This window comes from Thermobia domestica, chromosome 18 (assembly GCF_964235325.1).
Source record: "Thermobia domestica chromosome 18, izTheDome1.hap1.1, whole genome shotgun sequence".
Taxonomy (NCBI): domain Eukaryota; kingdom Metazoa; phylum Arthropoda; class Insecta; order Zygentoma; family Lepismatidae; genus Thermobia; species Thermobia domestica.
The window spans coordinates 104,504,554-104,520,747 of NC_137471.1; the positions used below are offsets into that span (position 1 = coordinate 104,504,554).

Consider the following 16,194-nt stretch of genomic DNA (forward strand, 5'->3'; position numbering starts at 1 on the left):
CGTTCTATAAGGAATGACATTTTTTGAGAAAGCATTCCAAGCTAAGATTTTCACTTCCTTCTCTTCGTTTCTTTAATTTTCAAAACAATACAAACAATTTTCTTTTAACTTCTTTTTGTGTTGTTACTCAATCGTGGATGAAGACGTAAGACATACTGTGTTTCCTTCTTTCTTTCTTTATATATACACTTCAAAAAAATCATGCTTAAATTTACAAATATATGATTCATTTTATTATTGCTTGCAAACATCGGAAAACTATAAAGGGAAGAAAGGAAAATCATCCTACTACCTGCCTTAAGTTGTAAACTGAGATACTTCGTTAGCTCATTTTCCCTACAGATCTTTTATGGGCAATAAATAAACATATCACTTTATCGAAAACTTTCGAATACTAACATAATGCAAGTTGGGTCTAGGTTGAACTAAAAAGTAAGTTTTTACTTCTGCTCTCTGCTGTTCCCATATGACAATCTGGAATGGAAACCTTCAAAACAGAGAGGAACCAGTTCATTCAGTTTAGAAATCTGACATCATTGAGTCCTTCGCGACCTCCAGTGCAGTTTGCGGTTGCTAAGCCACAGGGGGTAGAGGAAAGTCTTCCTTCTTCCAGTTAAAGTAGTCGCTTATCCATGGCCCCGACTTTATGATTGTTTCAGCATCCTTCTTGTAGTTTGCTTAGGATTCACTTCCTCTTTTTAGTTGAGCTTTGGCTATGAATACCACCGCGACAAGTCGTGCTTCTTATGATAGTGGCGTATTTTCGCCCGGATAAATTACGATAATAATGTAGACTCCGATGCTTTTAAAACGGAAGATGAATGTAGTTTGTAGGAAGATTCTAGCATCAATTTATGTTACACACATACCTCTTTATATATAAAAATATTGTGTAGTATACAATATGCGGAATTCAAGATGGCTGCCATGATGTACACTAAATCATTTAACGCAGTTTCTACACCAACGCCAAATTGTAACATTTGCTTTTCCTCCGTCTATGCGTTTCTCTGTTACTATCCTATCATGATACATTTTTCTATTAAATATATATATATACAAAACATAGCATACTTTGTCTCAAACAGATGATGTATCAAAAATGAGTTCACATTCTCATTTGTGGGAATATTCAAGCCTAGGTTGAAGTGTAAAATCATAGCCTTTTACATTTAAAACATTGTGTGATATGCAATATGGTGGAATTCAAGATGCCTTCCATGGTGACCACATTCCAAATCAATGCAGATTCTGCAGTAATACCTGTTGTAACATTTATTTTTCCTCCGTCCACGCATGTCGTCGTTATTGTTCTGTCCCAATACTCTTCACTAACCCTGTATACAGATCCACATGTCTTCTCACAGCAAAACTAACTATTCTTTTCCACAGAATGTTTTTCATACTATACTTTGATCCAGGAGTAGAAATGAAATTTTAGAACTAAGGGGAAAGTCAATAATAGATAAACCTTCATTGGGCTATGCCACGAGAAAACGAACTCAGAAAGACGGGAGTGGAAGCAAACTTCATGGAGAACGACTTAAGCAACAGCAATTGTTCCAGAACAATCAACAAGCAAACAAACTAAGATCACCATTCAAATTTCCTATTTCGTACTAAAAACCACAGATATTTTTCCTTCATTTGCACATACACTTCAACTTAGAAAGGGGACACTATCCCGTTGTGTATGCCTGATCTCTACTTTTGCTTTAATCTCAAGCTTTCTACTCGTGCAACCGTACTTACCGGGCCTTTCTGACTTGTGCCTTTTTGACGCGGGCCCATTACGACCCGGACCCAGTTAACGCCTAGTTTTTACCCGTGCTCTTTTGCAGCGTGGCCTCTTTTGACCCGGGCTCGTTTGGTGCAGTTCCCTTTCGACTCTGGCCCCTTTCTCGCGGAACCCTTTTGATCCGGGCCCTTTTGTCGCGGAGCCTTTTGACCCGGGCCCTTTTATCGCAAGGCTCTTATTACTCGGTCCCTTTTATCGCGGAGACCTTTTACCTGGGCCCTTTCGACGCGAGGCTGTTTTGACTCGGGCCCTTTTGAAGCAGGGCCTCGCTTCACGTAGGGCCCATTTGAATCGGACTCCTTTGTCGTGGGACTCTTTTGACCGGGCCCTTTTGATGAAGAGCGTTTAGAATCTGCCCTTTTTGACTCGGGTCCTTTTGTTGCGGAAACCATTTGACCCCGTGGCCGTTGCAGTCGGGCCCTTTTGTGCCGGACCCCTTTTGACCCAGGTCCGTTTCGCGCAGGTCCCATTTGTCGGGGAACCCTTCTCACACAACACCCTTATGACGGGCCCTTTCGTCGCGGAACCCGTTTCACGCGGGCCCTTTTAACGCAAGAGCCTTATGATTCGGGCCTTTTGTCACAGAAAACTTTACTCGGGCCTCTTTTGAGTCGGACTTTTTTGACCCGAGCCCTTTTGATGAGGGGCATTTTGTTTCGGCCTCTTTTGACTAGGGCCCTTTTCTTCCGGAGACATTTTGACCCGAGCCCTTTTGTCGCGTGGTCGTTTGACTCGGGCCCTTTCGTCGCGGAATCTTGACCCGGCCTGTTATACGCAGTTCCCTTTCGTCGCGGAACTCTTTTGACCCGGGCTCTTTTAACGCAGCGCTCTTATGACTTGGGCACATTTGTCGCGGAACACTTTTGATCCGGGCCCTTTTAACGCAGGACCCTATGACTGGGCCCTTTTGTCGCGGATATCTTTTTACCTCGGCCCTTTCGACGCAGGACTGTTTTGACTCGGGCCATTATGTAGCGGTGCCCCTTTTGATCGGGACCCGTTTGACGCAAGGCCCTCTTGTCTCAGATTCTTTTGTCGTAGAACCCTTTTGACCAGGGCATTTCTTATGAGGGGCGTTTTGATTCGGGCCCTTTTGACTTTTTTGGCTATGATCCGTCTTTCAAATCCGGGATCTGAAACACTTGACCGGAACAGGTCGACTCAGGCCTTTTTGTTGCGGAGACTTTTGACCCAAGTCCTTATAATGCGGGGCCACTTTCACTTGGGCCTTTTGTAGTGGGGCCCTTTGGACCCGTGCTCGTTTCAGGGAGGTGCATTTTCACTCGGGCTCTTTTGTCGTGGGACAGTTTTGACCCGGCCCTTTTGATGAGGGTCGTTTTGATTCGGGCCGTTTTGACTATTGCCCTTTTGTTGCGGAGACCTTTTGACCCGAGCTCTTTTGTCGCGGGTCCGTTTTGACTCGGGCCCTTTTGTACTGAGGCCCCTATTGATTCGGGCTCTTTTTATGAGTGGCGTTTTGATTTGTGCCCTTTTGACTCGGGTCCTTTTGTTGTGGAGACCTTTCGACCCGGGCCCTTTTAACATGGGGCAGTTTTTACTTGGAACCTTTTGGCGCGGGCCGTTTCGACTCGGACCTTTCTGTCTTTGCCCTTTTGTCTGGCTCTTCTGACATGGAACCATATATATAACAGCAGCTGAAATGCCTGGGACAGGGGGGGAGTATGAGTAAATCGATGATCGATCGATCCAGTGCACAGTAAAATTAGTTACGATATTGTTCATATCTCTTTTTTTCTGTTCTCCCGACATCATGTCTGAAGATGAATGTTCTGACTAATAGGCTACAGCGGCGCAAGACAATATACGCTATCAATGATAAATGTTATGACTTTTAACTTAATATATATAGGGCAATAAAAGGGAAAACTCTATATCGACTTTTAGCCCCCCTCCCCCCGTTGGAAAAAATCCTTCGGGTGTTAGTGATTATGATGTAGCTTAGTTACTGTATTATATTGTTCTATACACGGAATAAATACTTCTGTTTTATATAATAATAAGTACCTTATTTACATTTATTACGGCCCTTGCTTTACGACAGCGAAACATTCACGTTCAGCGTAATCAGTTTCCATTCTCAAATAATTACAGTGAGGCGAATGAAATAATTCACGCACAGATTTAGGACTTAGAAAAGTGTCCTGCGAACATGTCGTAGTAAATTCCTGAATAGTTAAAAGAGCTAGTTGGAGAGCTAACTAGAAGAGTTAATAATCAAAAACATTTAGAAAGCAAAATATTAAAATATTTTTTGGTAAATATATAATATAATCAATCAGTATCCAAACGGGCACTACTAGTATTAAGCTTTGTTACTATTCTGGTAATGTCTTTACTGAAATACGTTTTATAATTATTGGAAGATAACATATATATTATTTACTAGTTTAAAGTAGTGAAATTAAACTAATTATTCTGAATGTCAGTAATGTATTTTTTAAAAATTTTTATCTAAAAACTAAAACTAAAAATGTAAATATTGAAAAGAGACAGAAACTAATCACTTTTGGCACTCTACTTCAGCCTTCTTCATAAGATTTTCTAAACTTAATTTAGTGAAGACCAGTGGATGAAAATACTTTATTAAAGATTTTAGTGAAACTTTCCAGTGATTAAAAACTTTTCAGTGGATGTTGTAAAATGGAAATTTTAGACATTCTAATTTATTCAGCGTTCTGTTTGCTTACGTTGTATGCAGCAAATGTCTTTTCGGGTACAATTATGGTACTCTGGCAGAACCATAAAACATCAATACACAAAAGCTCAATATTTTAAATAACCTTCGTGTGATTGCATATAATCAGAAGTTATTAATCATATAAATAGTTCATTTCTAAAAACAACTTCTTTCTTGTTTACTCTCGTGAGAGCAAAGTAACTAAAATTCTTCGGGACTTTCCTAGTTGTTCCAAGATAAACAGTGATTAAAACTAAAGTTTCCTCTGAAATTAATATTCTAGATTTATAATAGACGATTAAAAAATACAATTAGCAATTAGAATGCAGCAAAACATCAATGCAACTCAGTGATATTGTTGTGACTGAAATGATGTTAATATCTTACGTCAATAAAAGTGCTAGAAAATAAATCGTGCATCCGCGATACGAACTTGTTAATGAAAAGGCTACACGTGAAAAAATCAAAAAGTAGCAAATATATTAATGCGCTGTTAAAGTATAAAATAATTAAACTCAATCAAACTCTTGTTGTATGTATCTATAATATTTGGTAAGTTACATACTACATTTTAGTGATAACACGTTGTTTCATATATCCAATAAATTATTAATATTACTACATAATTTAAAGCTCACTAAAAATCATATATGCTATGTTAAATATTACATTTAATGCTATTTTACGTTATAAAGGGACAAGGTATTAACTTCCTAATTATTAGCTTGTACTTGCACAAAAAGGTATTCTTGCAGTCAGCCAGTGACTATAGTTTCATTGTGTTCAGTGAAACGAACCTTTCCTGACCGTAAAAGCTTATTTAAGATTCTATACCGTTACCAGTGGTTTGCTCTTCACAGGAATCGGACTCCATGAATATTGTAAACCTTGCCCTAGGAAACTGGGACGCTACAAAATGAATGTTATAACTTGTACTGGAGACGGATTTGTGCTTATGAATTGTCGCATGACACTGAAAATTCATGTCATGTCATTATGTGGAATGGATAGCAAAATTAATCATTGCACCTTATTTATAGACGAACCTTCTACAGACATTATACTAGCATGGTAATCCATCGCTATATAGCAGATACATGTAGCGTTGTTGTTCACCAGGACAAGGCGTCCAGTTATATGGAAAAGTCAACCGTACGTCAAGTAGAGCGGATGACATGTGAAACGGGAATCTGTACAATCCCCTTATACAGACGTTTCCTATGAAATTCCGTGATACATCTCCAATACGTATTTGACGCGAGCGTTGGACCGTCATGAGCTTCGCACACTGAATAGCTCCTACTAAGATTGTGAAAGTTAATGGAGCAGACTTGATCAAACTGTGCTTCAATGCAGTGTCCTTCAATAGAAATTGAAAAGCAGAGCGATATTTATCAGACTGGACTTGCATTTCAAGGAAAACTGCTGCTGGTGCCATGGTATTAAGTTGGTAATGGGGTCCTATATCGTTATCGTAAACCTGAAACGGCTTTTTGCAGTAATACTCTGATGGGTGACTCATGCCTTTGTACAGGCGTAGATCCATTAAAGCTATAAGGATCGTTCTTCTTCTTAAGCTTCAAATTTAAGTAGATAAAATGACACTTGCGAAATTTAGTTCTTCTTGATACTCAAAATGACACATAGACCAGCTAATGAATATTACAGTAATACAAAATTGATGTTAATGATAGTAATAGCAATAATTGTAGTAATATTGAAAACGTGTCAGGATGAAACTTCTGTTAGAAAGAAAATTGTAAATCAATATTTTGAAATTCTAAAGGGCATATTGCATCAGTTTTACTTTATTCTTAACGTCATCCCTTTACAACTATAATATTGAGTATGTAAATTAGTTCATATGCTCTAGTTCTTGAAATGTTAAATAGTTTCTGAAAATTTGTGATGGTAGGATTCAGAGCTGTGTTGGGCTAATATAAAATTATCCAGTATTGATCCTTTGCAGGTAACCCAGGTCGATTTTATGGTCAGTTTATAACACGGGCTCAGAAAATTTGGCCTCAAATCTTGGATTGTGTAATGAAGGTCGGCCAAATGCAGTTGCTGAGGAAACACATTGCTTATGAACTTAACACTTCGTGCAGATTTGATTCCAAGCATCTGTTCAACTCTTTGCAAACCATGAATGAGTAAGTATACACACATTAATTTGGCTACAATATTTCTTTCTTAAATTTATAAGCTTTGAATCTGAAAAGTATCACTGTCTCATTGTTTCGAGGAAAGTTGATTTCTGTCATAATATCAAACCAGGAGAAAGGATAAATCATCCTCTTAGTAACTGTCAAATGAAATCAAGGCATAAAAGATCATTTTGCATCCGGTGCTTTTGTATCCCTGTGAAAATTTAACCTACAACATTAAGTAGTTTTTGTTCGGTAATCCACAAGACACTAAAAATATTTAACACTTAACAGTTCGAACTGTCCGTTCATTCTTAAGGTTTAATATGTATACTTGGGAAGCTTTGTCATTTTAGATATTTTCGTTTCTCGCAATTTGTTTCACAACTAAAATAAATTTTCTACATAGGTTGACAGTCGGAAATTAATCATTCTAAGGGAATAGTGCACTTTGTGAAACAAGTATGAGAAGTTAAAATACCGAAACAAAACATATTTTCCGAAGAATACATTTAAAAATTAAAAATGAACACACATAGTTCGAACTGCAAAGTGGTCAATATTTTTAGTGCTTTGTGGACAATTAAAGTGTGTCGGTATTACAGGACTAAAACACTACAAATGTCTCAGTGATTTCTTCTAGTTCTTGGTACAAGTGTTCGCGATCAGGCATCGGTGCGGGATGAAATATTGATGATGAAGAGTTTTAACAGGAATATAAAAGCACTGGTTGCAAGGTATGTTCCTTTTCTGTGTTAGATATTCATCCCAGAGCATCTACAAGTTACTAAAATCAAGGTCTTACATTATGTCTTGATATAGACTCATGTATTCATCGCATCTTTTCTTCTAATACACTCTCGTTCTTGCTTTAGACTTCATCCGGCCTACACAATCCGTTACTGAAAGTGTACTCCTTACCTATCCTCTTAATCTGAATTGCAAACTTTTCTAATCCTCGATCGCTCAGTGTGAAACTTATTTCTCGCGACTTAGCAACGTTGAGAAAACAAAACAAAAGCTAACATTTCTCTTCATCCCCTTCTATTTCGATTTATGCTTCCACATCGCAATAAGTAAACTCACGCGCCTAATTCGGATGTCAAGTAACCTTTTGTTTCCGGTTTGTTTTGTTTCCCCGTATCTGTAAACATGTGTCCTTATTTCCTTATTGTTGATCGTTACTTCCTTGTGTGATGTTATGTAATGTACTGTGGGATCTGGTGTCACCTTATTAGTCCTGTTATTAATATTATCACCACATAAAGAAAGGAAAATGGATAGTGAAGGTCACGTGTTTCAAATAAAGTAGACTCACGATTGCTTTTTCTTGAATGAAAAAGATAACACATTTTGTTGTATTTATCAGGAAAGTTTAGCAGTAATGATTAAGTATGACATTAAAAGCATTATGCTTCAAAATATTCTAGTTTTGATGATTTACAATTACAATTTGACGTGGTCAACAAAGCTAAAGAGAAATTTGTGTTGCCAGCAACTATTTTTTTTGGAACAACAGAACAGTGAAACTATTCGAGCTACTTTGTTTCTCGATTTAAAAAAAAAAAAAAAAAAAAAAAAAAAACCACTGAAAGTCTTATTCGGATGGTGACTTCGTGAAAGTGTTTATTGGCGGTTGCAAATACTTTATGTGTAGAAAGAAAGAGTTTGCCCGAAGAAAAAATCACTTTGTCTCTCTTGATAATTCCCAGTTACATAGGTAGAATGGTAGACGATGTTGTATCAAACATGAAGAGCATTATAATGCATTCGAAACATTCTCAATATCTTTGGATGGAAGCTCCGACGTCACGTACACAGCTCAGTTTATTATTTTTATAATTCTAGAACAAAATACTAAATTTCAAAACGGTCAAATGCCCAAAAATATGATCGCAGCGGCCACAAAACAGATTAAAACTCCCAAAAGCAAAAACATTCAAGTAACAGTGCCGCAAACTGAGATCTGGAAACAGTCGAACTTTCACATATGAGTGTGGTGCTTATTCCATCAAATCTACGTTTCGCTGCCTATATGAAAATGAATGTAAGGGGAATGATTCTTGTCCCCTCACTCCTTGTAGACCATTGCACCGATTTTGATTATTTTTGGTACTTGATTTGACCCTCGCTTACTAGTCCTTTATCATGTTACCTTAATTATAAAATGCATATCCTGAAAAGGGAGCAGGAGTCAAAATTTATGTGAAAAATTGAGTATTTCACGATCCTGTCAACTTAGGAATATGGATCTTGATGTATAAATTCTTCATTAAAGAAGCGGACTTGTCAAGTAGCGTTTTTGAAAATTTCAGTTTTAAAAAGGACAAGGGAGAGGGGACATGTTCAGTATATATAAAAATGAATGTAACTATATTTCTCGGCAAACTTCTAAACCACTGCACCTATTGTAATGATTTTTCGTAAATTTCTCGTTACAAAATCTAGACTGCTTACAGAGTCTAAGTCTCTAAGTCCAAAAAGTTAAACCTAGATCCTTACGTCACTTGGATCTCCTTGCAAGCGAAATCTATACTCTCCTCATTTTCTTATAGAACAATGTGCATATTCTCTAATAGAAATAGACCATTCGGACATTTCCTCCAAGTAAATATTGAGGTGGCGTGTAGAAAACATTACTAAACGTGACAAGAAAAAAGACAAAAAGTGGCATACTACATGATACGAGTTTAAAGTCTGTGGAAAGTACACCGTCAACAGGATAGTAAGCGAAACAAAAGGAAGAGGCTAATAGACATGCGCTCTTGGTCTAGTGAATAACGTTAATGAATTCGCGTATGGATTCTTAACATCGGTTCCAATTTTATCTAAGCATACTTTTTGTGTGTAAAGAATCCGCATTTTACTCACAAAGAGCAATAACGTGACATATATATGTCACAACTATGTAATATAGTAGATCAATATATAAATAGATAGATATAACGAAGGGTCTTCGAAATGGTGGAGGACAAAAGAATAATTTTAGATTATTAAGAAGAGGAAGAGAAGCTGGTTGGGACGTTTGCTAGGAAACAGCTGTATTTTGAGGGATGTGCTAGAGGATTTGGTGGCAGGAAACAGAGGGAGAGTGCGAAGAAGACTACAATTAATAAACCATGTCAAAACAGATAATTTGTAACGAAGAGGTTAGCGGAAGACCGTGGAGCATGGAAGATTCTCAGTTGCGGCAAGTGATCAGTCAATACTGGCAGACTATAATATATGATCATGATGGTGTTATAGAGTACAAAATCACAGCTCTTTCTCTTGTCTCTAACGTTTATTCCGGCATTGGAGACCCATGTTCGATTCCCAAGGGGAGCTTATGTTGTTCTTATTGCACGTTAAGCAATAGGTCCAGTATCTTATATAGACTCGGTGTTGAAAGCGACGCTAAACCTCAATACAGCACAATCTAATGTTTGCTTTTGAACAGAAAGCAATATGGAAAGATGTTCATCTTAGAAACTAGTTCTTTAGTATCTCGTTCAAGCAGGAGCATCATTTGAGGATGGTAGGCAGGTAATCCCACCCTAGAGTTGGTTATGTATATACATTTTAACCAACAGTATAGTAATATACAAATTAAAAACGGGAAACTCCGTATATCGGTGAGTCTTGACTCACACAAGCAAACCTGAAATGATGCTACTGTGGTCGAAGGAGATCATTGTGTTACAAAATAAATGGTCACTAAAATTGATAAATAATTGATATACGAGTATTGTATTCCCATTTTTCTCAAGTGTTTCTCAAATGATAAATATCTGGTCGGTAGTTAATCGATTTCGCTTAAATGCGCACTGATAATCTCCAATAACACTGGACGGCATGAAAATCCTCCCATGAGGGTGAAAGGGTGTACCGGATAGATTTCGAGACGCTGATTACGAATATTTCATCGAGAAAGTTGCAGTACGTAAATTTTTTGTGGGGTACTGTTTCCATAATTGACAGACAAATCGTATTTTTCGTATTGAATATGTGTTTTCTGGAACATGCCGAGAACTTGCAGCAATTCGGCAGATTCATTCTGCTACATATGTGGGGAGGTGATTTTCAAGGGACAAAGTAGGCCACTGTCACCGTTCCTGAAGACAGCCTACCATCGGGTATAAAATCGGCGACCAGGATCGCGTTTGGTCTCCGAAACAAAGTTGTAACTCGTGTGCGCGTACTCTCACAGGATGGTTGAATATGTGTTTGGAGTGCATAATTCTGATTTTTTACGAGGGTGAAAGGGTGTACCGAATAGATTTCGAGAAGCTGATTACGAATATCTCATCGAAAAAGTTCCAGTACGTTTTTTTTTTTTTTTTTCGGGGTGCTGTTTTTATAACTGACAGAAAAATCGTATTTTTCGTATTTAATATGTGTTTTCCGTGTTTGGAGTGCATAATTCTGAATTTTTATCTTAATCCAAGAATTGTTACTAGGCTATATCCCAGGAACATTCTTTTCTCTAGCTTACGACCCCCCGGAAACGTACCCCCTCCCCTTGGGTTGCAAAAATTTATTGTCGTTCCACACTGCCTACACTAAAACCTAGGCGTTATTGACGGAGAAGGGTTTCGTAATCAACTTGCGATCATTCGTCGGCTCCCTTTTGTCTAGACGACAGACAGATTGTTGAAAAACAGGCGCCAAGACACACGATGTTGTCGCGTGAAACAAATATTTCAGTTTCGAGTTGATCTTCGTGTTACAAGGTGGTGTTACGCTGTCTCTGTGTATACCGTAGGTGAAAAATATTTCTGCGTGAAATATTGACGTTTGTGTTAAACGAACATGCCGAGAACTTGCAGCAATTCGGCAGATTCATTCTGCTACATATGTGGGGAAGTGATTTTCAAGGGACAAAGTAGGCCACTGTCACCGTTCCTGAAGACAGCCTACCATCGGGTATAAAATCGGCGACCAGGATCGCGTTTGGGCTCCGAAACAAAGTTGTAACTCGTGTGCGCGTACTCTCACAGGATGGTTGAAAGGTACACATAAATCGATGCCGTTCGCCGTACCTATGGTTTGGCGCGAGCCCCGTGATCATGTTTCAGACTGTTACTTCTGCCTGACTAATATAAAAGGTTTCTCGAAAAACATGAAGCATAAAATACAGTATCCTAACTTGAATTCCACGAGGAGACCTGTGAAACATGATGTTTGTCTGCCTGTACCCGTACCACCAGACTCATACACCCTGTGCAGTGTTTCTTCCGATGAAGAACCTGCTGCTTGTGAGGGTGTTGCACAATCTTCGAGTACACAGTCAGATCCCAATTACGCTCCAGTGCCTGACACTAATAAACCACATGTGAGAAGAGCTGAATGATCTGATCAGAAACTTAAACCTTCCCAAGTCTAATGCCCTGTAGCTTGCATCACGACTTCAACAATGGAATCTACTAAATCAAGATGTGAATATATCGATGTATAGGAAAAGAGAGGTGAGCCTAGTTCCTAATTTTACAAAGGATGGTGATTTTGTGTATTGCAATGACATTCCATCGCTTATGGGACAACTGAAGGTGAACATCACTGAAGATTGGAGGCTATTCGTAGATTCCTCTAGGATAAGTCTCAAAGCAGTGTTACTACACAATGGCAATGAAAAGCCAGCCATCTCTATTGCTTATGCTGTACATATGAAAGAAACATACGAGAACATGAGAAACCTATTGCAGAAAATAAAGTACGAAGTTCCAGTGCTCTGTATGCGCTGACCTTAAGGTTATTGCCATCCTCACCGCTTTACAAGGAGGTTACACAAAACACTGCTGCTTCTTGTGTCATTGGGATAGTCGAGCCAAAGATCAGTACACCATCACAAAATGGCCGCCAAAGAAGCAACTGGTCCCAGGGGAGATGAACGTGGCTAATGAACGTCTTGTGGATCCGGAGAAAATATTCTTACAACCCCTTCATATCAAATTAGGGCTCATAAAGGTCTTCATCAAGGCCCTGAACCGAGATGGTGAAGCATTTAATTATCTCAGAAAACTATTCCCAAGACTCAGCGATGCCAAGGTGAAAGAATGTGTTTTTCCGGGACTTCAAATCAGAGACGCTTTTAAGGATACTTCATTTTCTTCTAAGCTTAATGAAGGGGAAAGTGAGACTTGGGAGGCGTTTCGAGAAGTGTGCAGTAACTTTCTAGGGAATCATAAGTCACCTGATTACAAAGACATTGTGGGCAGGTTAATTACTTCATTTCGTAACATGGGATGTAATATGTCCCTAAAGTTACACTTTCTGCATTGCCAGCTGGAATTCTTCTCTGAAATGTACAGCTTTGTGGAGGTCTCTGACGAACACGGGGAAAGGTTTCACCAGAAAATAGCTACCATGGAGAGGCGCTACAGTGGTAAATGGAGTGTGAATATGTTGGCAGACTTCTGTTGGAATGTGACATGCGAGACACCCTGTAGTAATTACAAGAGGAGTAGAAAAAACAAGTGACACGTAAGTGTTAAACTTTAACTTTTTATGCAATTTTATCTGCATAATTTATATTGATATTTAAATTATAACGTGCAAATTATTATGGGTGGAAAATAGCATCTTTGGGCGGATATTGAAACACCCCCCTCCCTCCTCCTCCCTGAAAACTGGTACGTCCTGAAGAAAAACGGGTTACGAATTCGAACTCAGGAGCTCGAAACCTATAGGGAGCGAAAAAAGTTTCATTTTGCCGACCAGTGTAATTTCATCTGCGTATGGCGTCAGTCTTGCAAATAGGATGTTTGAGAGGTTTTATAGGACGTTGACAACGGAAATGCCTTGATAATTATTACAATCAGTTTTATCGCCTTTCTTGTGAATTTCAACAATGATTGATTCTTTCCACTCTTGTAACAGTTCTTCCTTCTTCCAGGTATTGAGAAGAATTTGTATTTCTTGTTCCACAATTTTACTCTCCCAGCTAAAATTAACTCAGCTGGAATTTCATCGATGCACAGATATGTGTATTTCTTTAATATTTTTATAGCGATTTCTACCTCTGTTCGGTTCCTCCACAATCGTAAGGTTTTGGCTGCGTGTTAAGTAAATCGTCAAAGAAATCTTTCCATTTATTCAAGATGTTATTTGTATCAGTGAGAATTATTCCATCGGCTTTCTTTAATATATAAGCTCGGGGTGATAGCCTTTTTTGAACTCGTTGGTGCTCTTATACACGCTCAGAATGATTTTGTTTTTACTTTTATCTTCAAGTTAAATAATATTAGTTTTCAAAATATCGCGTGTCTTTGTTCAAAAAGTTCTGGAAGCATCCCGCCTGATGTCAGTGAAATTTTGTACAGTCATATCGTTCGTATTTTGTAGCCACCGCAGTTTTCTGGTTTTCACTTCTCTCCTAGTTTAGTGCATTCCTGGTCAAAATACGGTTTGTTCTTATGTATTACCGCGTGCCCTAGATTTTCTTTCGCGAAATTTTAATTATCCCTGTTTTCAATTCAAGTGTCCTCAACACTATTGCACTCCGAACCTTCTAAAACCAAGAATCTATTCGATACCTCAGTCTGGTATTCCTCTCTCACCTGGCGCTCCTCATTAAATTAAACCTCTCTGTTTTCAGGTGTTAAATATATATATATTTTTTTTCAACGATAATCTTTCTCTTATTATCGTTGCTACTAGGTAGTGATCAGTGTCAGACTGCTACTCTGAACGACCGAATATCAATTATGCTAGACTGTCTTCTTCTATCTGTTAAAACGCGATCAATTTGATTATGTGTTTTTCCATCTGGTGAAGTCCAAGTATATTTATGAACGTCGCGAGTATAATTTTTTTATTGTTCATTGTAGAATTTTTAAATTATCAAAGTACACGGTCTAACGCCTTTGTCGTTACTTTCCTTATGCAGACAATCATACCATGTAATCGGTTTGAAAATATCCTCTTCTACCTTCGCAATGAAATCCTCTTATAGAATTTTCATATGGTACCGCTTGAATTGGTCAAATACCCGTTCTACTCCTTCATAAAAACCGTCTTTTATATCATCATCCTTATCTTCTGTCGGGCCATGTACATTTAAAACAATAATATCATACCACCAACCCTTAAGAGTAATAAAAAAAAGTCAACTTGCATAAATAGCTGATATTATTCATTTGTGAAGGAAAAAGCCTCTATCTAGCTGGTGATTATCTCCTCCGTTAAAAAACGTAAAATTCTAACTCACTCGTTACGGATTTTAACGCGCCTGCCCTAGAAACACTTCTATGTTCCATGTTCCAAATCTCATGTCCATTTTATTTTGCTCAGGTCGTGCCAAGGTATCAGTCCTGGTCCGAGGCTCCTGTGAATGTTTCAAGTGCATTTTTTTTTTTTTTCTTTGCAAGATGAGGTTGTTAGCCTCACGCCAACCCTCCAAGCTGGAGGACCAGCCCTTTCGTCTGTCTGCGATTGCTTATTCAATATATTCGCAACTAGCTTCTGTATCTAGAAGCCTTCTCCTCAATCCGGAACCTGCGAATGCACAATGCTGTTGTGCTAGGAACCCACATTACACGGTAAAGAAAGTACAAAATTGAAAAAGGGATTATTTTAAGCTATTAAAAAGAAGCTTTAACAAGTCGTGCATCCGCAGCGTATTTAGCATCTATATAGTTCAAAAAATAATGCACACTTCTCTTTGCTAGCTCAAGGTCTACAGCGTCCGCACAGTGCCGGCCCAATCCCCTAGAAAGCAAACACCACATTTTCTTCTAAGAAAAGAAAACAATTTTCAATAAAAGCGTCCGTCATTATAAAACAATACAATAAAAAAATCAATTCAAAATCATACTATAGCCCTTAAGACAATTTCACATTCAGTTATTGGGTGAAAAAAAAATGATGTAATGTTTCTATTTTACGTCCCATGATTATAACCTTTAAATTCAAGGAGATGGATGATTAAGAAAAGTAAGCGATTCTAGAATAATTGGCAATTATAATGTGGGCGGTAACTTAAAAGCTTGGAGAATACCCACGGACATGATATTATGCACACGGATCTGAAATTGAAGCAGGGATTTCTCACATCACAGGTGAATACTCCACCACTGTTTTTTTTTTAAATTCACCCCAACCGAAACTTTTGTCTCCAAGTGTACTTAATATATGTTCTAGTTAATCCAGTGCGACACGGACATGGACACAGAAACTTTAGGACAGTTGGAATCCGTGCATGCTCCACACAATGATCGAACTCCCAATGAGTTTTGCCTCACGATCGTCAGTCTAACAGCTCAAACTGCTGGGCGAGTGCTCTACGTGATATTTCGTGAAAAGGGGGTACCTGAAGAAAAATTATCGTTAATACACTTTCATGAGTGACATAAATTCGCTCTGTTCGTTCTAACTAACTTCAGCTCAAAACAAAAGCCAAAAGTCTAGGATTTCAAACAAAACACACCTGCAGCAGTACAAAATAGAATCTTCCTAAACGCTTTAAGATTGGTTCTGTACAATCATTAATATTAACCAGTAGCTGGAGCTTAAAACCGATGTTTCGCAAGTTTCTTAAAACTTGAAATTATAGAAAGTATCGAGACCGGATT

At 38.2% G+C, this 16,194-nt stretch overlaps 1 protein-coding gene across 5 annotated transcripts in view; it reads left to right on the plus strand.

Moving 5' to 3' along the window:
- The window catches only part of Strump (WASH complex subunit strump), a 579,189-nt gene that overhangs the window by 511,047 nt on the left and 51,948 nt on the right, over nucleotides 1–16,194 (plus strand). For all 5 annotated transcript variants that reach the window (XM_081746920.1, XM_081746918.1, XM_081746916.1 and 2 more), the window contains exon 18: nucleotides 6,466–6,649. In XM_081746920.1, coding sequence (XP_081603046.1) covers nucleotides 6,466–6,649 — 184 coding nt within the window. The remainder of the gene's footprint in view (nucleotides 1–6,465; nucleotides 6,650–16,194) is intronic.